Here is a 26,391-nt window from a genome sequence, read left to right as displayed (position 1 = left end):
ACAAAGATTCTCTCTCTCTCTCTCTCTCTCTCTCTCTCTCTCTCTCTCTCTCTCTCTCTCTCTCTCTGTATGTATATATATATATATATATATATATATATATATATATATATATATATATATATATATATATGGTGTGGTGTGATGGTTCCTCCATAAAATGTGTCCATACAAACAACGGATAAAATTTCTCCACAAGGTTTTCATGACGCACCAGACAGAGGCGCCTCCAGTGGTCGTGAAGACCGGGTCAACATATCTTGTTACCCCACGGACGGCCAGTGACGTCCACACGAGGATGATAACTGTACTGTGAACCCCACTGGGTACGACAGTCTGGGTCTTGATGACCCAACCTTCCACCTAACCTTCAATGGCAAATCATAAGTCGTCTCGTCATGCTCAAGGGTCGTAGCGTCGTGCTCAAGCGTCGTAGCGTCGTGTTCAAGGGTCGTAGCGTCGTGCTCAAGCGTCGTAGCGTCGTGTTCAAGCGTCGTAGCGTCGTGTTCAAGCGTCGTAGCGTCGTGTTCATAGGGTTACGTTCATACAAGAACTACGTGTGTGAACCAGGCACACGTGACACACTCGAGACTGTACAACAGGGCGCGGGAGAGAGGGGCCTGTACTGTGCCCACACTGACACATGGTCTGTGCAAAAATTTCCCCAGGATGGGAACCGGGGTCGAGCGATCCACATACACCATCTTACCCTGGGATAAAAACACGACCATGAAGGATCATGGCGAACGAGAAAGTGATTGGAGTCCTTCCCTCGACGCCCTCCGAGCACGGGCCTCACACCCCCACGGGATTACTTCCCCCGACAGTGCCTCCATCCTGCAGGGCAGGACTGTAGGGTTTATGGCAGTGATCATCAAGTATCATACGGTGGCAGGAATTCTCCTCAAGTCATCTAGTGGCCGAGGGCATGAAGGAGACTCTTCAAGTTATACGACTACTGCCTTCCTCCAGTACCCCTCGCTCGGCTGCCCCAGATCCTCAACACCAGAGAGGAATGGCTCTTTCCGGGACCGGGTTTTCCCGCCTCTGGACCCCTCAGCCCTCGTCCACGACCAGCATTTTCTTCTGGATTAACGTAGCCACAAGTATTTCCAAAGATCCTTCCGTCTCGATGGGCACCCGTCAGTGCACAATATTTATAATCAATCTTTTCTCTTGTGGTACAAACTTCGTTCTGAACGTCTAGAAATTTTGTGAAAAAAAAAATATATACCATCGTTCAAGTAACCTTATCCCACTCCTTTATCCTGCCACTTCCAGAGCAACACGAATATTTCACGGCCATATGCCATTCCAGCTGTCCCGGAGAAACGACCCATTCGAATTCCCATGAATAAAGCATGAACGTGATAATGCAGATCCAAGTATAACTTGCCAGAGTGAACCAGCATCTACCCTGAGGGCTCTTTCCAGCCTGGTCAGGTGCCTCTGGCGGTTATGTGTAGCAAGTCCTGGAAAGTTATTAGCTACATATGTCTCCCCCCCTCCTCCTCCAGGCGACTGCCATACCTCTGGATGATTTACTCACCATTCTTTTGATATATATAAAGGGGTGCTGGGGGGAAGGGTACTCGAGGAGCTACAACCATTCCAAGCTTCAGGCTGGAAACGAAACCGATGATACTCTCCCGGTTCGAACACTTCCCTAATGACCACCATTCCAGTACCTCTTAAAAGGACGTCGTAAAAGAAACTTTTCACAAATGTCCTCGTCTTAAATGACTCGTTTCACAGCGTTCCATCCGTTTTCATTCCTTGTGCACCCGTGTGGGCCACAGTTAAGACCTGCCACAATGCATGAACACTGCATTGACTAGCAGTACCTTCACTCATTACATACATACTTACGAAGAAGACAGGAGACTCTCTCTCTCTCTCTCTCTCTCTCTCTCTCTCTCTCTCTCTCTCTCTCTCTCTCTCTCTCTCTCTCTCAGCCACCGACCAGCGAGATATATTACCGGTGCTACCCACCTGGTGAGTGAGTTCCTGACGACTGCGCAGTAAACCAGCACTTTAGTGGGTGTCAAGTGTCACTCCTGTGGTCCAGGTTACTCTCTTTTCTCTACGCCTAATCTATACGCAGCCTGCTGACTTTCAATCCACAGACGCATCTCACACATAACACTCGACAACAAGTAACTCACACAACTCTTTATTCTTAAATCTAAATTTCCTTACAGTGAGGGCTAAGGGCTGGCTAGTCTTGCCTACTGACACAATCGTGTCTATGGTACTCCTAGGTACACCACACACACACACAAACACACACTCTCTCTCTCTCTCTCTCTCTCTCTCTCTCTCTCTCTCTCTCTCTCTCTCTCTCTCTCTCTCTCTCTCTCGTGTCGAAATACTATGAATTAGAGCAGAAGAGAGGGAAAGGAGCATCAACGTAGAAAATAGCTTTGTCATGTCGTTGTCAACCCCTTCATGGAAAGAGCATGGCGCTCACTTTATAAAGGGGAAAGGACGTGATGCTGGAACATCACATCCAGGGTTTGGAGAGAGAGAGAGGGGGGGGGGGGGCGCTGGGAGCATGAGGGGGGAGGTTGATTTAGTAATATGGGATCAATACTACTCTCACATTCAGGGTTCATGGTGGGACCTTAGAGATCAGGGCTGGTGGGACCTTAAGAGATAGAGCTAGTGGGATTACCATTATAATGACACAATTGGATGTTATGGTCAGAGTTAGCGAGAACTTGGCTCATTGGCGACCTTATGGTCAGGTTCAATATGGCTTTACTGCCTCCACCGCTCTACAACGACTACCTCTATACTATGATCGCCTTAATAAGGCGGCTCCCTGTAACCATAGCGACTGCATTTGTATATCAGGTCATAGCATACAGAGACAGACGGCAGGGGACGGGATAGATGGCAGGGGACGGGATAGACGGCAGGGGACGGGATAGATGGCAGGGGACGGGATAGACGGCAGGGGACGGGATAGAGAGCAGGGGAGGTTCCCACGACGCAGGCCCACAGCGTACAGCACGTACGTGTACAACGAACTCTGACCAAGTGGCAGGCAGGACTACCGCGTGCTGAGAGAGAGAGAGAGAGAGAGAGAGAGAGAGAGAGAGAGAGAGAGAGAGAGAGAGAGAGAGAGAGAGAGAGAGAGAGAGAGAGAGAATGTGAGGCAGGGAACGAGCCACCTGAATAATATATTTCGGTGGTGGCACTGTGTTTGATTCAGTAGAGGGAGAGACGATGGGGGGGAAAATTCCGTCAGAATTTTACACTCCACCTTTAGCTTACAGCTCCCAAGTCCCCCTCCCTCCCCCCTCCCCCACACACACACACCATAAACTCCCATATCTCACCTTCCACCCTCCCCCCCCTCTCTCTCTCCTCACCCACTCCTGCCATAGTTTACACGGCTCCTATACTATACTGGGCTCAATATTTCTCACGGGCGTGTTCTATAACTCCAACCTGATTTCACTTCACGTCCTCGCTTCGTCTCTTTGTTGTATATCATCTGACTGTTATATTTCTCTCTTGTGTCTCCCCTGATGATGTGATCATTACACGAAAGTGCACTTGGGAACTTATGGTGTTTCATTTTCCCCGTGGACTCATAGGAATATATATATATATATATATATATATATATATATATATATATATAAACATCATGTTTCCAATAGATATGTTTTACTCCCCACGTTTCATATGGACACTATCCCTCGAGATATTCATTAACATCTTATGAAGGTTTTAGTAAGACATGAAGGACAAAATCACGGTACGGGAAATAAGACAGCCAAACCAGCATGTCTGAGCATCATGCAGACGAGTCGCGATAACCGAGGCGACGCCCTGGGTAACGTATGCAGCATCATGCATTGAGGGCAGGAGAATGTGGCACACAGAGAAAAACAGAACGTGAGAGAGAGAGAGAGAGAGAGAGAGAGAGAGAGAGAGAGAGAGAGAGAGAGAGAGAGAGAGAGAGAGAGAGAGAGAGGTATTCTTAAATAAGAGATTAAATATCAAGATAGTTGAGAAAAAAACTTTCATCTGTGTCATTATATGCTACTCACTCCATCCTGATCAACTGCCCAATGGTATTAAAAGTCATCTCGGTCGTGGATGTACAGCCCATCTGACCAACATACAGAGAAACATACAGTTGTTGGAGCCCTTAAAATACACAGGAAAACCTATGAAGACAATATAATACCTGGACACACGGACGGAGGAGAGACAGGGAGTGTGATGGAGGGTGTGTGGCAGTAACAAGGGGGAGGGAAAAACCCAGCCGATGATCAGGGAGAACGAGGGAGAGGGGGAACAACAGAGGTGCCAAGGGAGATGGTGATACTGTGATACACATGAAGAATGTGACGTCTTTATTGCTTGACAGTATATTTGTGTTCCTCGATGTGGTGATACAATGGTAATGTATATATATATATATATATATATATATATATATATATATATATATATATATATATATATATATATATATATATATATATATATATATATATATATATATATATATATATATATATATATATATATATATATATAGGTCAAGGGGACCAGCAAACACTGGGGCAGCTCAGAAGAGCAGTGGCCGAAATAATGCGTGTGGAGGCGAGAGGAGAGAGCAACACCACAGCGGACGGCCGCGCACTGGTGAGGGCAGGAGACGACGCGTGGCAGAGTTAATACGAGGGACGGCTACTGACCCCACTCTGGCGGAGACAGATGTGGAGGAGGAGCCACCAGAGATACAAGAGCTGTACTCCACACAGGAGCAAATGAAGCGCCCATAAAGTTGAAGAAGATATGGGTGGGTGCCAGGGGGGGAGGAGGGACGATGCCAAGAGCAGTGAAGAAAATTGTGTCATCCATAAACCACCGCCAAATTTCGTGATGTTCACTAGGCAGGGTGTGCAGGGAGGTGGATACGGTTACCCCCCAGCCTGCTTACATTACCGCACGGTTCAACTAGAGTACACTGCAGACTGAGAGGGGGTTGGGGTATAAGGGAGACACTGCTGAGGTTCGACACCGTTAAACTCAACCAGGTTACTGCTTCGCCACACAGAGATACTTCAGGGAACCGAATTAACAGCAGAGGAGATGCGTTCACTGTGGGAAAATGTGGCCAAGATGAAATCAACAAGTAATTATTCACCAGACTTTGCCCCTCCTTTCCCTCTCACTCTGCCACCCCAGACTTCTCCCTGTATCCTTACTACTCTCACTCTTACGTCTTTATCTCCCTCCATACATCATAATTTTATTCTCACTCTTAAAAATCTCCTCACTGTCTCCCTCCCCTTCTTCTTGTCTCCACCTCTCTCTCTCTCTCTCTCTCTCTCTCTCTCTCTCTCTCTCTCTCTCTCTCTCTCTCTCTCTCTCTCTCTGCCGCTTCCTTTTCGCCTTCTCCCTGCTCCACTCTCTCTCTTTACCTCCCCCCCCCCTCCTTACCTCTCCCTGCCTCTCTCTTCCTCCTCTCCCTCTCCCTGCCTCCCATATGGAGCCTGACAGTATTAGCTTGTCCCCTGGGAGAAGGCCGGGGTCTCTCCCCCTCTCCCTCTTTTTATCTCATTCTCTCTTGTCCCACTGTCATTAGCTTCCACTGAGCTGCCTGATCAGCATCTCTCTCTCTCTCTCTCTCTCTCTCTCTCTCTCTCTCTCTCTCTCTCTCTCTCTCTCTCTCTCTCTCTCTCTCTCTCTCCTGCCTCTCGTTAAATCAATTACGCTTCATAATCTGCAGCGTTCCACTCTCACAACCAACTTCCACCGTTCATTATAGTCACACATCTTCACAATACACTTACAAAGATATCAGGACGTCTGTAAACATTATACCACTCACTACATTAGAATCTATATGACATATACGAAAACATAATTCTATTGTGACTCGCTTATATTACATCTCTCATATATATATATATATATATATATATATATATATATATATATATATATATATATATATATATATATGAACGGCTAAGAAAGGAATTCTTAAGTAAATACAGAGTACCTACATACCTACGAGTACCTACGACGAGATTTTGCCATTGTGGTAGAGAGAGAGAGAGAGAGAGAGAGAGAGAGAGAGAGAGAGAGAGAGAGAGAGGGGGGGGGGGTTAGAGGGAAAAGTCTATCAATAAAGCCAGTGTCACCATTAACACTATCTGACCACAAACATCACTCGGGTTCCGTAAGAGCGACGTCCCCGTTCCATCGCAATGATTTACGGTTTCTCCCTATTTCCTTCATAGCCATTCCCCCGTTATGGCGCCGTCCGTCTCTGTTGTTGCCGTTCAGTTCTGTTGTCACTGTTTCCCTCCAAGCTCCGTGTCTGGTGTCACTATTTACTGTTTGTATCTGTTGTCCCAGCACTGTTTACCCGCACAGTTCGTCTCTGTTCTCACTGTTTACTCTCAATCTTCGGGTCTGGTCCCTGTTGACTGCCAACCATCAGCCTTCCTCTTCATTTGCTCTCCTCATGCATGAGCTAACGTTACTCTAACATGTTAGGCAGCCTAGTGTTAGTATTAGCCTCTAACATGTTAGGCAGCCTAGTGTTAGTATTAGCCTCTAACATGTTAGACAGCCTAGTGTTAGTATTAGCCTCTAACATGTTAGGCAGCCTAGTGTTAGTATTAGCCTCTAACATGTTAGGCAGCCTAGTGTTAGTATTAGCCTCTAACATGTTAGGCAGCCTAGTGTTAGTATTAGCCTCTAACATGTTAGGCAGCCTAGTGTTAGTATTAGCCTCTAACATGTTAGGCAGCCTAGTGTTAGTATTAGCCTCTAACATGTTAGGCAGCCTAGTGTTAGTATTAGCCTCTAACATGTTAGGCAGCCTAGTGTTAGTATTAGCCTCTAACATGTTAGACAGCCTAGTGTTAGTATTAGCCTCTAACATGTTAGGCAGCCTAGTGTTAGTATTAGCCTCTAACATGTTAGGCAGCCTAGTGTTAGTATTAGCCTCTAACATGTTAGGCAGCCTAGTGTTAGTATTAGCCTCTAACATGTTAGGCAGCCTAGTGTTAGTATTAGCCTCTAACATGTTAGGCAGCCTAGTGTTAGTATTAGCCTCTAACATGTTAGGCAGCCTAGTGTTAGTATTAGCCTCTAACATGTTAGGCAGCCTAGTGTTAGTATTAGCCTCTAACATGTTAGGCAGCCTAGTGTTAGTATTAGCCTCTAACATGTTAGGCAGCCTAGTGTTAGTATTAGCCTCTAACATGTTAGGCAGCCTAGTGTTAGTATTAGCCTCTAACATGTTAGGCAGCCTAGTGTTAGTATTAGCCTCTAACATGTTAGGCAGCCTAGTGTTAGTATTAGCCTCTAACATGTTAGGCAGCCTAGTGTTAGTATTAGCCTCTAACATGTTAGGCAGCCTAGTGTTAGTATTAGCCTCTAACATGTTAGGCAGCCTAGTGTTAGTATTAGCCTCTAACATGTTAGGCAGCCTAGTGTTAGTATTAGCCTCTAACATGTTAGGCAGCCTAGTGTTAGTATTAGCCTCTAACATGTTAGGCAGCCTAGTGTTAGTATTAGCCTCTAACATGTTAGGCAGCCTAGTGTTAGTATTAGCCTCTAACATGTTAGGCAGCCTAGTGTTAGTATTAGCCTCTAACATGTTAGGCAGCCTAGTGTTAGTATTAGCCTCTAACATGTTAGGCAGCCTAGTGTTAGTATTAGCCTCTAACATGTTAGGCAGCCTAGTGTTACTCCTGTCCTCCGGCAGACATCCTGCTCACGGAGCCATCAGGTCTCCTGTTATCTCTCCTCTCTACCCACTCCTTATCTACCTTCCCCTCTCCTCCTCCTCCTCCTCCTTGCCTTCATCATCCTTCCCTCCTCACTACACTACTATCCCGCTTCCTGGTCAACCCCTTCCCCCCCCTCCCTACTTTCCTATCCTCTTCTCTGCCCACCTCTTTCTCACCCCCATCCCATGTTCTTTTCCCTCCCCTCGCCACCACATATCCCCTACCCTTCACCAATCCCATCTCCCCCCCCCCTTCCCCCATTATCCCCATCCAACCCCTTCTCAATTCCCTGCCTCTCCTCTCCCCACACCCCGGGGAGTGAGGGCACTGGCTGGGCCGGTCAGTATGCTCGTCACTTAATTGGACATGTAACTTACAGGACCTGGGGCTCCCCAGACCACTGATAGTGACAGCGGGGGAGCCGTGGGGAGACAGACATCTGGGGAGAGCTACTGGGGAAGAGGGAGAGAGACAGAGAGAGAGATACTGGAGGACGGGGCGAGACAGAGGTTGTGGAGATCTACTAAGGAACGGGAGAGAGAGAGAGAGAGAGAGAGAGAGAGAGAGAGAGAGAGAGAGAGAGAGAGAGAGAGAGAGAGAGAGAGATGAGGAGATACTGGGGTACGGTAAAGAGAAACAAAAGGGGTGATCTACGGGGGGGGAGGAGGGGTGTACAGAAGTCGTCACACACCACCAAATGTTTTCGTCTTCTCTCAAGGATACACCAGCCACCAGAGAACACGTGACCCGCCCTCTCTGGCAACTTTTCTGACCTCTCCTTAACCTCCTGAACCCTCACCCCAACCCCTACAGGAGAGAGAAACATCGAACAAGATATTCTAAAGCTTTTAAGGTCAGTTCAGAATTCTGAGTTCCCTGAGTAATCAAAGTAACTTCTATCAATCAAAGCAACTTTATTAAGCAAGATATCTTTATCAATCAAAGCAACTTCATTAAGCAAGATATCTTTATCTATCAAAGCACTGGTTAATGAAATCAACTTTATCAATCCATAAATATCAATCGAGGTAAATTCATTAATCAAAAGTACATCAATAAACAAGGATAACTTTAATCAGGGCAACTTTATCACTCAAAATAAGTTTATTGCACAAGAACTCGCCTTAGCCAGTAGCTGTTGCTGAAACTGTCTGTCTTCATCAATTATCTCAAATAATTTTCGCATCAAACTGATCTGACCAAACAAGAAAAATGTGAACAATGAGTTCATTCTCAACTTTAACTCTTCTCTCTCGCAACAAAAGTATTTGCCTCCGCGTGACGTGACCTGAACATATGACCCCGTGACGTGCCCTGTATATATATATATATATATATATATATATATATATATATATATATATATTTTCAAACTATTCGTCATTTCCCGCGTTAGCAAGGTAGCGTTAAGAACAGAGGACTGGGCCTCTGAGGGAATATCCTCACCTGGCCCCCTTCTCTGTTCTTTCTTTTGGAAAATCAAAAAAAAAAAAAGAGGGGAGGATTTCCAGCCCCCTGCTCCCTCCCCTTTTAGTCGCCTTCTACGACACGCAGGGAATACGTGGGAAGTATTCTTTCTCCCCTATCCCCAGGGATATATATATATATATATATATATATATATATATATATATATATATATATATATATATATATATATATATTCATTATACTTTGTCGCTGTCTCCCGCGTTAGCAAGGTAGCGCAAGGAAACACGAAACAATGACCCAACTCACTCATCTACACATGCACACACACACAAACACACACACACACACACACACACACACACACACACACACACACACACACACATATATATATATATATATATATATATATATATATATATATATATATATATATATATTCATATTCATTATACTTTGTCGCTGTCTCCCGCGTTAGCAAGGTAGCGCAAGGAAACACGAAACAATGACCCAACTCACTCATCTACACATGCACACACACACAAACACACACACACACACACACACACACACACACACACACATATATATATATATATATATATATATATATATATATATATATATATATATATATATATATATATATATATATATATATATCTGGTTCCGTTAGCCGACAAACAAGTGTGACCCTCCGGTTACCTGTGAATAATTTACAGCTTCATTTACTTCTCAGTATAATGTGAAAACAATTAAATCAGAGGAAAAATTTGTGGCCAGTGGCAGGCTGAGGCATCCAGTGCCTCTCTAACCTTTAATAATGGATGAGAGAGAGTGTCCTGAGGGGACCGCTCTGACCTTTACTCTTCGACCATCTCCTGGCTGACACACCTGCCTGCCTGGCCCGCTAGCCAGGTGTGTGGAGGCGTCAACAACACACCTGGCTAGCCAGATGTGGACATCATCACTAATACGTCGACCCAGATATCTAAAACCAGGTATGGGGGGCCTCTACACCTGACGGGGTGGGCAGTGTACACCAGGCGAGGGGATGTCCAGACTCAAATGTGGCACCTGCTCTTGTGGGGCGCCACCCCGGCCTGACACGAGCTACACTGAACATAATAATCCACGGTATTATCCTCCCACCTGCCCTGCCATGATCCCCGCCTTCACATACCGACGATACGACATGCAAAAGATGCGACAAACGACGGTCTAAGTTTAGAGGTATATTTCTGGCTAAACTGCCAATATGTAATTCTGACGTCGTTTATAAACGTCAGGGTTGCGGATGTGTCTACAGTTATTCTGACGTCGTTCTGCACACTGATGTCCATCTAAATGAGAGTAATCTTCAGAGAGCAGACTTATGAATTCCAGCAGGAAGGGAGAGGAGGAGATGAAGAGTCTGACGCCAGCCAGCATAGTGGACGACCCCACCTGCGCCTCAATGTCCTCCTCTTCTTTAACCTGACCCATTTATCTTCTTCCAACGTCTACACTCTCGCCCTTGTCTCCACCTCCGGCTTACTTATACCTTCACCGTCCCCAGCTCCCTACCCTTGCCTTGGTGAGACAGGGAGAGGTCTCACCTTCCCTGTTGCTCTCACCTGCTGGCCGGGGAGTGCGTGGGCTGCCCCATCCTGCCACCCGGCTCAACAGATTTTAACTCACATCAGCAGCCAAGGTCTCCCGGCCTACCATTTGCCACGCAGTATCTCTTAACGAACTGACTTTGCTCCTTACTACCACCCCAGACGCATGCAATTTTAATAATGATAATAATAATAATAATAATAATAATAATAATAATAATAATAATAATATAATAATAATGATAATAATAATAATAATAATAATAATAATAATAATAATAATAATAATAATAATAATAATAATAATCTCAAAACATCAGTGCATCAAAATCACATAGTCTTTCAATCCCCGTAATAACCCAAGTTATTCTTGGAATGAAGGAAATGTGTCGATGTTAGGCTGCTTTTGGTACGTATACAGGGTAGGGCCTTTAATGACCAGTGTAGCTACGGCCCTCTGTGGTGAGTACTTGGTCAGTGTAGGGCCGTTCATGGTAGGTACTCGGTTAGTGTAGGGCCCTGTGTGTCACTGGGTCAGAGTATGGTTCCCTGAGGTAGTGACGCAACAGATGGGTGGTATGTGGAGGCCTGCGGTAACACACTCCTTCCCTGATCTCCCTCAGCACACGGGCCGACGTGGGAGGTGAGCGCCATCAGCGTAGGAGACGCAGGAGCCGACTGGACCAGCCTGGCCGGCCTGTATGGACGCCTCGCCGTCAGGGACGCCAACCTGGTCATCAAGGACACACATAATGGTGAGTACCTTCCTGCCTTACACTGAACTGGACAACTCACACTGATCCACCAGTCTGTCTTGTACTCCAACACTACAACGTCTACGAGTTATCGCAATAACAACTAAATCTTCGGCCTATAGTTACACTAAGACACCTGTAAGTTACTGCAATACTGCCAAAACATCGAGCTACTGCATCACTACAACACCTACGAATTACGGCAACATCTAACACATCAAGTTACTGGTAACACTACGATACCCACGGGTTACTTCAACACGACACCATTTTCCTCGTTCCTTGACCGTCGGCCTGACTTAGCCTTCTATAGAGAAGCAGAGAACCAGCTACATTGACAGGCACACCACCACCATCGCCTCTTTCATAACACTTATAAAACAAGTGCAACACCTTCACTCAGAAAACAATAGAATGTACCGATCTGGCTTGGCTGTAGTGTTCCAAGCCATGATTTATCTCCCTCTATCATTGTGTACAGGCGTGTCTGGAGGACCTGCGTCATCACAACATTGGTTGTCACGTGCAGGTAGATGTTCCCCACTGACAGGAGGGAAGATCCCAAGCCGGAGAATACGTCGCCCTTTCTGCCCGCAAAATACCTCGTCATCGTACTCAGAGGGGGCGATGACATCGTCCTGAAGGGCACGGAAACCATCATACTCCCAAGGGGAGATAATCCGTTGGACTTGCAAGTATGGGACGGAGGGGCGAGGGGACGCTTTCTCTGGGGTCTCTAAAGCCTTCTGTGGTGTGTGGATGTGTCTCTGGGGTGTGAAGCCTCCTACGGCAGAGCCTTCGTTAGCGACAGAAGGATCCTGCAGTTATCATGTGGAGGTTCCTCTAACCATGGATCCTTCTCTACATGAGCGTGGGTATGTCCCAGGCTGGGGACTCCTCCCAGCAGCAGCGGAGTCAGAGAAATGTTCCTCCCCTCCCATGGGGTGGTGAGGACGCCGCTCTTGTTGCTACCCTCGTGAGATGACCGCCTCTTGACCTGCCACGCCTAGCCCACTACCAGAGGCATGTGCAACTTGAGACGCTTAAGAGGTGAGATGGTTGCTCACCATCGGTCAACAATAGACACACACATCAACCTCGACTGTATCCTGCTACTTGAGACGAGCAGTGAAGGGCGAGTGTAACTTCAAGAATAGTTTCCTGGAAACGAGGAAGGGAAGGGAGGCCTTGATTTCAGGGGTTAAGATAGCGGATGGGGGAGAGGGAGGAGCGTGGTTCAGTCGCCTACCTCTGCAGGAGTGCATATGGCCGTGTCAAGGGCCCACTTGATGGCTGACAGAGGAGGTATGTAGTACGTTGTGGATGCCTGGATGGGAGACTGTTTCGTGGCGGAGGTGAAGTTTTGTTTGGTTGTGAATGACGGACCTTCTTGCTGAAGTGATTCTGTACTACACTGTCCGCTGCGCCTGACTCATTCCATATCCGTTTCCTCATGACACGGATCAACAGCCTCTCGTTCTGTAGCGACCGTCGTCAGTAATCATACACCAGGACTTCCATATTCTGACAGAAGCTCAATGCAAATATTTCCGGATTCCGAGGGAAGGGTTGGACAATGGGTCGCATAACTATGGCAGAAATCCAAAGATTTCTTGAAACTTCAACGAAAAATGATTTGCGACATGTGAAAGGCTGTTACTGGGGCACGATGTTTGCTCTGCTGTGTTACTTAGTGTCATCGTTATTTTCTACTGCTGTCAGCGGCCACTTTACCGTGTTCCCCAGTCTCACGGTAACTCACAAGGCTTACATAATTCACAAGGGATCTTTGTCACACCCCAGCAACCAGATAACCTTACGTCATCAAATATACAACACCTGATATCAAGATCACTTGGTCACTAAGGTCTGGCGAAGACCCTTTCTGACCGTTATATATCAGCTGTTGGAAACGGCAAAGACCCAGCTATATAGGGCGTGGTGAGTGGGTGACACTTGTCACATCTGCCATCAACTGTCGCCATGTTGTTCACAACACACCAATCCATGATGTAGAAATAAACACTAGCACAGAGAGAGAGAGAGAGAGAGAGAGAGAGAGAGAGAGAGAGAGAGAGAGAGAGAGAGAGAGAGAGAGAGAGAGAGAGTTGGTGTGGGGAAGCCCCCACTGGGAGAGAACCACTAACCACACCCACCGCAATCCCATATGACTTGACTCAGCATTACGTAACACTCAAGTGGCTTCAATATGTTTGGAACCAGAAAGGGCTTGTCCTCTTGACCACCGCTCTCCTGACCCATACAACGGTCAGCTCTTGGTCCGGCACCATACGGCAGCACGGCAGTGTTGACTGGGTTGCCATCCGTGGTCACTGCCCACCTGACAACCTAATGTTAACCTCCAACGTTTAATAAACGAGAATAAAAGGTTCAGACTCAGAGCTGTAGTGTGTAGGTAACACCTGAAGCTTCTCTCAAGGTATGCAACAGCATCAACCCTGCTTCCATGGGTTAGAACGAGTGCATGAAGGCACGCCGGACACCTACTGCTGGTACGAGTACTGAAGAACTGATGAATCCCCGAGCCCCGAGGGATGGCGAAGTGCAAGGTGCATCTGCTAACCCGAGCCGTTGTACGTGCAGGTACGGGGAGAAATGATACAAGACAGTCAAGAAGGCACAGAAAGTCATCCAGCCTCAGTCACGAAAAGTAGCCAGATGCGACGTATCATAACTGCATGTTTTCACACTTCCCTTACCGAGGTGGAGCGGTTAGCGTTATTGGCCAAGGCTCAACACGGGCCCGACAATGGGTTCGAATCCAGGGCATGGCAGTTTGCCCACAATGCTAGCTGCTCATCCTCCTCCTCTCAGGGTTAGTCGATAAATGGATACCTGCGTCAGGCTAGGATGTGTGTGTATGTATCACACACAGGAGTAGAGACATGGTATATATAAACAAGGTTAAGAGACGGGGGGGCAACACGACTATGAAACTCTCTCCGCTAGACACAAATCACCGGGTATTTCATATCCATCTCCGTATTTCCTCGGGTACTTCCCTCCTCAACTTTGTCTTCTCATTTCTTTCTCTATGTGTTATGTATTTAATCGTCTTACTGACTTCACGTATAACGTCTCCTGATATTTTCATATCATTTCCTTCTCTACTTATTGTGTATTTGAACCTCACTATCTCGTTTCTTTACATCTTTACCGAGAAAATCCATTGGTAATATCTACTCGCGTGACACACTCACCTCGGCTGTCAAAGGCCCACATCGCTCGATAACGTAGGTTTATTTTACCTGTCTGTCTGCCTCACATCACATATCTGCCTACGTGGCCATGAGGCAAGGATCCAGGTCCTTGTGAGAGGTTCCAGTCCAAGAGAGACTGACACGTGTCATGTGACAGGTATGTCACGTGACACGTATGCCAGGTGTCAAGTATGTCATGTGACAGGTACCCCATGTGTCAAGATAACCAGGCGACACGTGTTTCAGGTAACATGTGTCAAGTGACACATGACACGTCACCTAAGACCACTCCGCCTAGAGTTAGCCCCGCAGCGTGAGTCTGTCGTGGTCATCCTCCTCCCCCAGCACGACGCCACCGCTGGAGTCCCCTCGTCCAATACATGTACAGTAGAGCCCTCTTTCCCTCCCCCTGCGGTAATCCTTTCGTCCCATCCCTCCCCGGCAATCCTCCAATTCAAACCCCCCTACTGTGATCCCCTCGTTCGCTCCTTCTATGGTAATCCGCTCGTTCGACCAACTTCCGGTAATGTCACTTGTTCAATCCCCCAACAGTAATCCCCTTCTTCCAAACCTTAACAAATCCGCTACTTCTAACACCCCCCCCCCCCCCCACTCCAGCCCCCATCAAGTCATCATGTAAACATACCATGAAGCTATGCAACCAGCGCAACCTTCCTGGAGAAGAAAACAAAATCAGGTAACGAACTGTTGTGGCGAACGTTCTCGCTAGCACATCCCAGGACGCTGCTCGTGTATACTAGCCCCTGACACCAGAAAGTCTTCTTGGGGTACGATATTCAGCAGCAATCATAGTATAAGTAAAGCAGCTCCCCTGCCGCGAAACGAGGCAAAGCGTGACGACATATTTGGTGGTATTGGGGTGAAGTTGGCCGCTGATGAGATTGGACTCCAGCAGAAGGGACGTGGTTTGAGTCAGTGGCCCCTGGTCACTTCTACCGTGAGGTCAAGAGCTCGTCAACCCGTAAGGTTAACTCAGTCTCAAAAACAATCGACGACACAAAGTCATTCCTTCAGTTCTGAGCCGAAGAAATGATGGAAGATCACATGTACGTGCGGATGTCCACCAGCACTGTTAGCAAGCACCGTACCTTGCCCCGGGGTGTGAGCCAATATCCATGACGCGGTCATCAGGTCTCCCCACGTAAGGAGACATACCGTCAAAGCTCACCGAAAAAACAATCATTTCTTAATATCGATTTTCTTTTTTGTTAAATTCCAGACGTGTCACAAGACGTGTCACAAATGTCATGAAGATCCCTTTGTTATGATTCAGCCATACTCAGTAATGACCACGTACTCTAACTGATTCTGACGAGGCTGGGCAAATGTACAATTAAGCTGTACAAAGGTGGAGGACACAGTTTAGAGAAGACAGGACACATACGAGCATAGTAGCCCAGCGGGCCGAAGCTAACCTGTAAGGTCGGGCTGCCAGAAACCCAAACACAGGACTTCAGCACTAAACTCTACCGCAGACAATGCTATAATCTCTTGCAGCGACATTGCCAAGGAAATAAGGATCATCGTAGCGGTGATTTGATGCCGCGTCTGATAGGTCGAGCTAGCCATCATCCATTAACATTTATGTGGTCATTCTTGTGATGTCTTCACTCCTATGTATATACTCACACACACACACACACACACACACTAGCCTATGCCAGGTACCCATTTCATCGACCAGCCCCGTGGGAGAGGATGAACAGCTGGGTGGGCTGTGGACCAGCTGCCGCAACGAAGAATCGAACCCGTGCGGTTTTGATCCTAGCCGACCAGTGCATGTATGACTGCCGGTGACGCTCACCGTTACACCACGGAGGTCCGTGAGTGTGTGTGTGTGTGTGTGTGTGTGTGCGTATTGCCCCGATCGGGTCAGGGGAATCGATCCCGGGCTTCTCAGACCCGGGAATCCGGATCATTAATTCGGAAGTGGCTGTCCCAAGCCATGCGGGCACCCACCACGGCCGGGTCAGTTACCCAAGCTTTACACACACGTCAGGAAGACATGCCTGTGTCTCCTCTCCACGCTGTCACGCACCAGACCACCAAACACATTGTGGACACCAAGTTCCTGGCTTTCTGTACGGCAGTGTATAATGAAAGATACTCCCAGACGTGCCAGTCAAGTATTAGCTTTTAAGCTCAAGGTCAACGAAGACTTGAACATTTCAAGGATGAAAACGTCCCATCCTACCAGGCTGAATCCCACCACCCTAACACCTGTAGTGTCACGTGTCCATATCTACCCAAACCTACGTCTACCTACTTTCATCCAGAACCACGTCAAGATCCAACACATTTCCAATCCTTTAAAACAAACACACAATTCGAGTGATAAATCTTCCTTCATATATTGTGCACAAAAGTCAACTATACAAGAGGCGACCTTTTGTAAAGCAAAGCCAAACAAATCTCCTTTTTTTCATTGTGTAAGTTTCCAGTGTTGCAAACCGGAGAGGCTGCAGCAGCGCTTCGTGATCCCCGCTGATCTCTTGATACATGGTCCGTGGGTGGCTGCCCTTCTCCCTCACACTAGCACAAAAATGGGGACCTGACAGTTGAAAATGCATGTGATACTTTAAGTCGTATCAAATAAACTGACATAGATATACTCAGACAATACAAGGCTTTCCAAAATATATATATATATATATATATATATATATATATATATATATATATATATATATATATATATATATATATATATATATATGGGAGATGCTGGTTTAGGGTGATTGTGGCCAGGTGCATTTCCTACCCTTCACCCTGCAAGAACCATCTACGGACCTGATGGTCCGCCATACCCTCTAGCTCTCCCAGCACGCCCCACCACAACAGCACTGCTGCTTAAACACGAAAAGACAACGTTTGAGTACGACAGTACGACTCGAGCACGACGGGACGACCACTGAACATGATAGGACGGTTTGACGTAACTCCTTAAGGATCAAATCAGAGGCCAGACTATCAAACTGATGGGTCGTCACGCTGTGGCCAAGTCGTTACAGCCATGAGAGTAACGCCGGTTGGTGTGTCAGCCACTGAATCCAACATGGCGTTGATGTCACGACTGTCCCCCCCACCCCCACCAACACTACAACACCCCTCCCCACCGCAGGCCAGGACGGTACCACACAACATTCACTTCTTATTACTAACCCTTTCGGGAGCACTTGGTCGCGTAACTCCGCTTAGATAGCAGTCTTGACTCATAGAGGAACACGTGTGTGTGTGTGTGTGTGTGTGTGTGTGTGTGTGTGTGTGTGTGTGTGTCTACGAGACCAATCCTGGCCAATATATCAACTCAACGGGTCCAGTGGTTCCCACCGCGGCACGCGTCTCCCTAGCAACAAGGTATAACCTTCTCCTGGCACTTACGTCTGGAAGATGGTGGCTCATATCTCAGGCCATAGCAGAAGAATGATATCACCTTCCCCGCACGGCGCTACACACACACACACACACACACACACACACACAGGGAACGTTATGTGCCGCTGGTGCTCAGCGATCGCACCTACCTACTGGCCGGGAGTACTTGGCCACGAGTCACATGACATGGCGGGAAACGCAGTACATCAGACACATAAACAATGTCATCAACATATATATATATATATATATATATATATATATATATATATATATATATATATATATATATATATATATATATATATATACTCTGCTGTATCATCCACGCGTGTGAGGGAACACTTATAGTTTAAAACCACTAAGCAAGGAGCAGAACGGAGCAGGACTGGATGTCACACACCAGATAGCATTCTGTACCACTAACAGCCGGAGAAACCCACAGCCACTGGTGTGCATGCGCGCTCGCTCGCACGCACGCCGGTGGGTTTCAACCTGGCATGAGCAGAGTCTTGACAGCCTCACCCGTGGCCGTCACTGAGGCCATGGGGGACAAGTAATGGCACTAGTCCTGAATTCCCCGGGGTCCCCCCTATGGTACCAGACGGCATACTACCTCCGTCAGGGATGGCCAAAGTTCGACCTAATATAACAGATCCGCTGCGAAAGAACATGGGAACGAGGGTAGCCGCGTGAAACTGGGTCTGAACCCAGCCGTGAGATCCAGCGACTCGTCATTGTGGTAAAAGTCATGAAATTGAAATGAATATCGGAAAAATATGAATCAGGAAATAGCCACGAATTCTTACAAAAGTTCGTCATTACAATCGCAAAGTAACGCTAATATCTGCAACCTTGAGACGTCGTGGACGTCCTACCAGTAAAGTCTGACTGACCTTGAACACAACAGATGGTTATAGTCTGTTATACCGTGACAGCTTAACTCTTTGAGTACGACTGCATGAACGTCTGGATGACCGTTTGGGTTATGATGGTCCGACCTCTGACCTGACCTTTCGGAGTCATAACATGGATCAGTACGTCATACCCGTGGGTCGTACCGTCGTGCTCATGGGTCGTACCGCCGTGCTCATGGGTCGTACAGCCGTGCTCATGAGTCATACCGTCGTACTCATGGGTCGTACCGTCGTGCTCATGGGTCATACTGCCGTGCTCATGGGTCGTACAGCCTTGCTCATGGGTCGTACCGTCGTGCTCATGGGTCGTACCGTCGTATTCCAAAATTGCCACCAGTTACCACCACCAGTGGTACGGCGGTCGGGTCGCCGTCAGATGTTCCTCACCACAAACACCAGCACGCAGCCACAGGAGTTCGGGCATGGTGTCGTCTCATGCTAGGTCAGTCATGCGTGCCACAAGTGCCCGCCCAGACCCTGGCTGGAGACTGTCAATGCATGTCCGGGCTCGTCATGGGGACAGTGTCACCCACAGTATCAAACATACGAATCTTTCTCGGAAATGCTGGAAAGGAAAACCATGAGAAAGTACTTCTACGATTACATGAGTTACTGGAGTCAGCTGCCTCATGCAGCACTCACATCCCAGCACGAATGACTCACGACCAGGAAAAAACTGACCCATCCTTCAGTGTTTTCTCGTGATCTTTATCACAGAAACTTCAAAATCACCGGGAAACCAACTTTCCAGCCCGGACCAGCCAACAGCCAAGTGCACCAGCCGCTCTGGAACATGATGGAGGGAAGAGAGGAGACGGCAGCATGACCCACACCTGCCCGAGCCGGAGCAATTGGTGCGGACGGCAACAAGATGCCACCAACTACGCACTTGACGTAATGCTAAGCAGCAACCAACCCGGGCTGCACCAAGGCCAGGCACGTGAGCCACCTCGTTCTCTCTCTCTCTCTCTCTCTCTCTCTCTCTCTCTCTCTCTCTCTCTCTCTCTCTCTCTCTCTCTCCTCAACCATCCATGTAAACACTGCAGGCACGCTGGCTGTGTGTGTGGCGAGGATCGAACCCTCCACTCCACCACAGTGATGCTCTGTACAGTGGCGTAGGGGATCACAGTTCTTAATTCTTACCAGCCTCTCACCAGAGAGAGAGAGAGAGAGAGAGAGAGAGAGAGAGAGAGAGAGAGAGAGAGAGAGAGAGAGAGGATAAATCCTGTTTCCTTACCACATCTTTTTCTGCCTTATTATCTTGACTGGCCCTGCCACGTGCGCACTAACACCACATATAAAGCACAATAGATTCGTGGAGTTTGAGCCCAACATGGCCAATAAAATTCTGAATTGTGTTTACAGGATAAAACAAACTGTATCGCGCCAGTCACCAGCACAGACGCTGCAGCCACCACTAACCACATGGCAAGAAGAGCTCGCTCTTACCTAACCTAACACACTCGTACAGTTTGTGTATTTTCCTGTCTCATGTGGATACATTGTGGCTCAAAACGTTATTTGGGAAACGAGATGCCAAAACATTACTTGTGACTACTCAATGCTTTTTTCCTTTGTGGCCAGATGTTACCATATCACACACACACACACACACACACACACACACACACACACACACACACACAGAGTGATTGATACACGTGAAACGCGAGGATCCACACTACAGGCCACACAACGCTCATGTACAGTTCTTTCAAGCGTGTCACTGTTCTCTGCTCACACAACAGCCGGAGTCCTGGGATGTAAAAGAAGACTTCTGGAATCTGGAAGTGTTAAAGAACATTCCATATTTTGGATCTGGAACAATATAAAAACCGAGCCTGGCGGCCCATTTTCTGACGTTCTTCATTCAAGCCGAGGACGACAGTGGGTTTGTACAATGTTTACAGACGACACGATCCAATGAAACCTTATACATACACCAACTGTAAGAACTGGAAAATTGGGAACTTTTAATAGCAGTTTATTCATTAAAAATAATAATACTAATACTAACACTAATAATAATAATAATAATAATAATAATAATAATAATAATAATAATAACAATAATAATGATAATAACAGCATTATTCCTATTATTATTATTATCATTATTATTATTATCATCATTATCATTACTATACCTAAAGCATGAGAATATACGGGAAGTGAACCGGCTGAAAAGAAGAATAAACAACAAAAAAAATGATTGTCTGCATCAATGACGAACTCATGTTTAGTGTCCCCGGGGTAGGGAGGGCTGGGGCGGGGATCAATGCAACGCTCGTGTGGGAACTTACGGCTGTGGGTGTGGGGGAGGCATCACCAGCCAGCAATGCCAGTCAACAATATCAGACAGAAGCGTCAGTCATGTGCCACATAGCACTGCCAAGCAACAGTGCCCTAGAGCAGTGCCAGAAGGTTGCCAGCGATCTTGCTGCTTCCCCTGTGGTAGACTACATGAGCAAGATGGTACTGATAATATGTGGTACCAGGCCATTGTTGGTGTAACCAGCTGTCAACAAGGTCAAGCCCATCAGTGTTACCAACCATTAAGGTACATAACAACCATTCAAAGAAACACGTCATGTCAGGTCAGGTCACACTGCCTCCCTTCCTCCTGTCTGTTCATTCTTACTATTACTATCATCATCATTATCACAATGACCATCATTATCATTATCACAATGACCATCATTATCATTATCACAAAATTATCCATGGTGGATGAGACAGCGTGGGCAAATGAATGCCCTAATCATGGCTACCTCCTCTATACTACATACGTACATGTGCATACCTCCAGCCTAAGCAAAGCACCCAATTATAATCGACCAGCCCTAGGAGGAGGATGAACATCAACGCTGGCTGTGGGACGACTGCCGTTCCCGGGCTTCGACACCGTCTAACACCGCACAACAACCACTCCACTAAGCTCCACACTGCACCAGTAACGACACGAACAGATCCCCACACCAGACGCTTGCACTAGGCTGCAAGACCTGGGCGCAGTCAGATTGAAATTCCAAAAGAGGGGGAAAGAATGTGAAGCATGCAATTAAGTCTTCCCTTTCCCCTGCCAGACGTCGCTGACAGTGCCCAACCCAGGCCCACTCAAGCCAGTGGTGCCCCGCTCACCCAGCCCCCACCCCTAGCCCCCATAAGTGCGCCGCCCTGTGGAACACACTCAACCATATGAAATTACCAGATACTGGGCGACAGAAAACGGTCGCTGCTCCATCTAAACAATACATGATGAAGAAATTCCGACAAGATGAGGCAATATATCCACCATAGAAAAGAATTTCTCTTATTATTGGATAATCAGAAATGGAAGACGTCGTGAACACTCAGAAGACACCCCTGTTGACAAGCGGATCACGACCATGTGACAAAAAAACACGATATCATACGAAGAAAACGAAGTGAGATCACAGGAAAAAAACGGAAACTATTATGCAAAAACTAGAAATTATCGAAAACATACAGAAAATGACAAAAAAGGGCCGTAATCACAGAAAAAAATGTGAAAAAATGAAAAAGCTGGAAATCAAATGCAATTTACATAATGATGTAGCGAACTAACGTCGCTAACCAGGAGGATAAGGATGCATGAATCACTAACACGCACAGATAAACCTTAGCGATGATCCAAGGAAGGTTCTAACCTCTCTGGCTGACCAAGCGGGGCGGGCGGGCGGGTGGGGGTGGCTCACGTGAGTCTGGGAAGAATGAAAGTTGTGTACAAGTTCAGACGGAGGGGAGTCCACGTGTCTTGTGGAGTCGACGAAAAGGTAAGGAGCACAGCAGAAGGAGCTGATGGTGTTGTCAACGTGCTCCTCCTAACAGCTGTGGGTACCGTGTAAGCCAACACTGGGACGCTTGATGGAGACAACACACCGGTGGGGTCTGGGGCCTTGCGGGAAAGTACGGGGTGCGGTGGGCCAGGGTTGGAAACAAGGCTGACGGACATAACTACTGTCTGGGGTTGTTGACGTAACCTCGTGAATGCAGGTCCAGCCCCAGGGGCTGCTGAAGGTGATCTTGAGGGGTGATTTAGACGAGAGAGGCGTATCTATTGTGGTATATATATATATATATATATATATATATATATATATATATATATATATATATATATATATAAACCAACAAGGTCTATGCTGGATATCCACAGGAAAAGTTAAAACGTGAAGAGCGTCACGGAGCCCATCAGGTTAACAACATGCAAATTCCTTTACGCGCTAAACACAAAATAACTAACGAACAAGTTATTCAGTTTAGCGGGGAAAATAACTCCAGTCGTGGGTATCATTGAGGTGATCACATCACTGCATGATGAACAGCCAAGCGTTCTTGTATGGCTGTACGCGCCAGTTCCCCATCTCCCTCTTAAGTTATGACCTTCCAGTACCGTACCATAAAACACGGAACATGAAATTTCAGCAGGACTGCACCTCGCACACGGCCTCAACTCTGCCCCTGGTGACCTCATTGGATGACCATCATCCTGCAACAACGTTAAGACGGTACGCAGTCAAGGCAACACCCACGCCCTCTACCCACCAAACCAAACAAAGGAACGGGAGGAAAACGAAGGAAGAAGTACAACGAACTTACATGAAACTGAGAAATGGGAAGAATGCAAATGGTAGATTACAAGGATTAACATAACGATATGGTAAGGGATGCATGAAGGGAAATATACATAAAAATATAATGGATAGAATAAGGCAAAGGGAAGAACTGATGATTATGTACGTCCACGTGAGAAAGCCATAAAACAAAAATTGAAACCAAGAGAAGCAGAGTTTTGTTAACTTTAGCCAGCCACTGTGTTTAACCTGGTCAAATTACCACCACAAGTGTAAATGACAAGTTTTGACTCAATTTTTTCTACAGTAAACTTAATCTTTTATGCGTATTTACCCAGGAATGCTCTGAAAATGTTCACTGGATATATATATATATATATATATATATATATATATATATATATATATATATATATATATATATATATATATATATATATGTAACGTGCACAGCTGTGGCTGTGTAAATACATACCTCACATTCTCTGTACGTATCGGGAGGGTCAGTGATGGCTGCACAGTAAGCCAGCATTTCAGTGGCTGTCAGGTGTCACTCTCGTGTCCCACATACTTATCTCTTATTTCAGACTCACCCACACGTGGGCTGCTGCTGGCTTTCATTCCACAAACATATAATCTCTCCATCTCACACATAACACTTGACAACGCGTAACTGACGCAATTCGTTCTTCGTAACCCTATATATATTCCTGTGGTGAACGCTACGCGGTAGCATTGTCTTCTGGCAACATCTCGTGGTCAGTACTCACACGTTCGTACGACGGTTACCAGGTCAACCCATCTGTTTTCTGTTACCGACATACCAGATACGACACATGCATCCTACCTCATTATGACCTCTTGATGACCTCTGACCTCCCGGCAGGAACGACTCGGGTGGAGTGGCCCTTGACCTCGGTGCAGCGAGTATGTGTCGCTACAGGCGGGGAGCTGGAGGACGAGGGAAAAATCTTCATCGTGCAAACCAGACAGTAAGTAGTAGTAGCAGTCGTAGTAGTAGTAGCAGTAGTGCTACTGTAGCAGTAGTAATAATAGCTGCTGCCGTTGTAGTAGTAATGATAGTTGCTGCTGTAGTAGTAGCAGTAGTTGCAGTAGTATACTTGGTATATACCAGAACCAAACACTGAGAATACATAGCCAACGAAAATCCTCCTTTTAGTCAATGATGCAATTTAATAAATCATGGAATTCTGATCATTCCTTCTCACGTGGTTTCCTCGGAAACCCTCTACGACACGGCGCATTTCCCTGGTCACTAATCCAACAGAATGAGAAGCACCACAGCCTACAATCTGAATCGAAAAGGGTACGCTGCTTATCACACAATTCTCTGCCTCTCTTCTTCCTCATCCCCGTTCCTCAAAAAATGTGCTCATGACTGCAGAGGAGAGTTACCTGTTCTGTTAACCAGGAGTTTGGTGAACAAAATGTCATCAGTTAACCCTCAAAGCACGTGCCATCATCCATACAGACGCCTTTTGCAATACTTAAACTCTCATAACCTCAGTAGAGGTGATGACTCTCACAACATGGATATTAGCATATGACTAACTGTCACAACATGGTTATTAGCATATGACTGACTATCACAACATGGTTATTAGCATATAACTGTCACAACATGGTTATTAGCATATGACTAACTGTCACAACATGGATATCAGCATATGACTAACTGTCACAACATGGTTATTAGCATATGACTGACTATCACAACATGGTTATTAGCATATAACTGTCACAACATGGATATTACCATATGACTAACTGTCACAACATGGATATTAGCATATGACTGTCACAACATGGATATCAGCACACAACAACATGGTTATCAGCATATGACAAACTGTCACAACATGGTTATTAGCATATAACTGTCACAACATGGATATTAGCATATGACTGTCACAACATGGATATTAGCATATGACTGTCACAACATGGATATTAGCATATGACTGTCACAACATGGATATTAGCATATGACTGACTATCACAACATGGATATTAGCATATGACTGACTATCACAACATGGATATTAGCATATGACTGACTATCACAACATGGATATTAGCATATGACTAACTGTCACAACATGGATATTAGCATATGACTAACTGTCACAACATGGTTATTAGCATATGACTGTCACAACATGGATATTAGCATATGACTAACTGTCACAACATGGATATTAGCATATGACTAACTGTCACAACATGGATATTAGCATATGACTAACTGTCACAACATGGTTATTAGCATATGACTAACTGTCACAACATGGTTATTAGCATATGACTGTCACAACATGGATATGAGCATATGACTAACTGTCACAACATGGTTATTAGCATATGACTAACTGTCACAACATGGTTATTAGCATATGACTAACTGTCACAACATGGTTATTAGCATATGACTGTCACAACATGGATATCAGCATATGACTAACTGTCACAACATGGTTATTAGCATATGACTAACTGTCACAACATGGTTATTAGCATATGACTAACTGTCACAACATGGTTATTAGCATATGACTAACTGTCACAACATGGTTATTAGCATATGACTGTCACAACATGGTTATTAGCATATGACTGTCACAACATGGTTATTAGCATATGACTGTCACAACATGGATATTAGCATATGACTAA

General features: G+C 46.2%; 1 protein-coding gene across 5 annotated transcripts in view; it reads left to right on the top strand.

Annotated features, from left to right (window-relative positions):
* The window catches only part of LOC139760795 (uncharacterized), a 229,208-nt gene that overhangs the window by 190,891 nt on the left and 11,926 nt on the right, over window positions 1-26,391 (top strand). For 4 of the 5 annotated variants that reach the window (XM_071684401.1, XM_071684403.1, XM_071684400.1 and 1 more), the window contains 3 exons: window positions 11,434-11,565; window positions 24,584-24,689; window positions 24,986-25,024. In XM_071684401.1, coding sequence (XP_071540502.1) covers window positions 11,434-11,565; window positions 24,584-24,689; window positions 24,986-25,024 — 277 coding nt within the window. The remainder of the gene's footprint in view (window positions 1-11,433; window positions 11,566-24,583; window positions 24,690-24,985; window positions 25,025-26,391) is intronic. The other variant, XM_071684404.1, reaches the window with a different exon arrangement.

Source organism: Panulirus ornatus, chromosome 38 (genome assembly GCF_036320965.1).
Source record: "Panulirus ornatus isolate Po-2019 chromosome 38, ASM3632096v1, whole genome shotgun sequence".
NCBI classification, from domain to species: domain Eukaryota; kingdom Metazoa; phylum Arthropoda; class Malacostraca; order Decapoda; family Palinuridae; genus Panulirus; species Panulirus ornatus.
The sequence above is the reverse complement of the archived record's forward strand: the minus strand, read 5'-3'. Positions and strand labels throughout refer to the sequence as shown.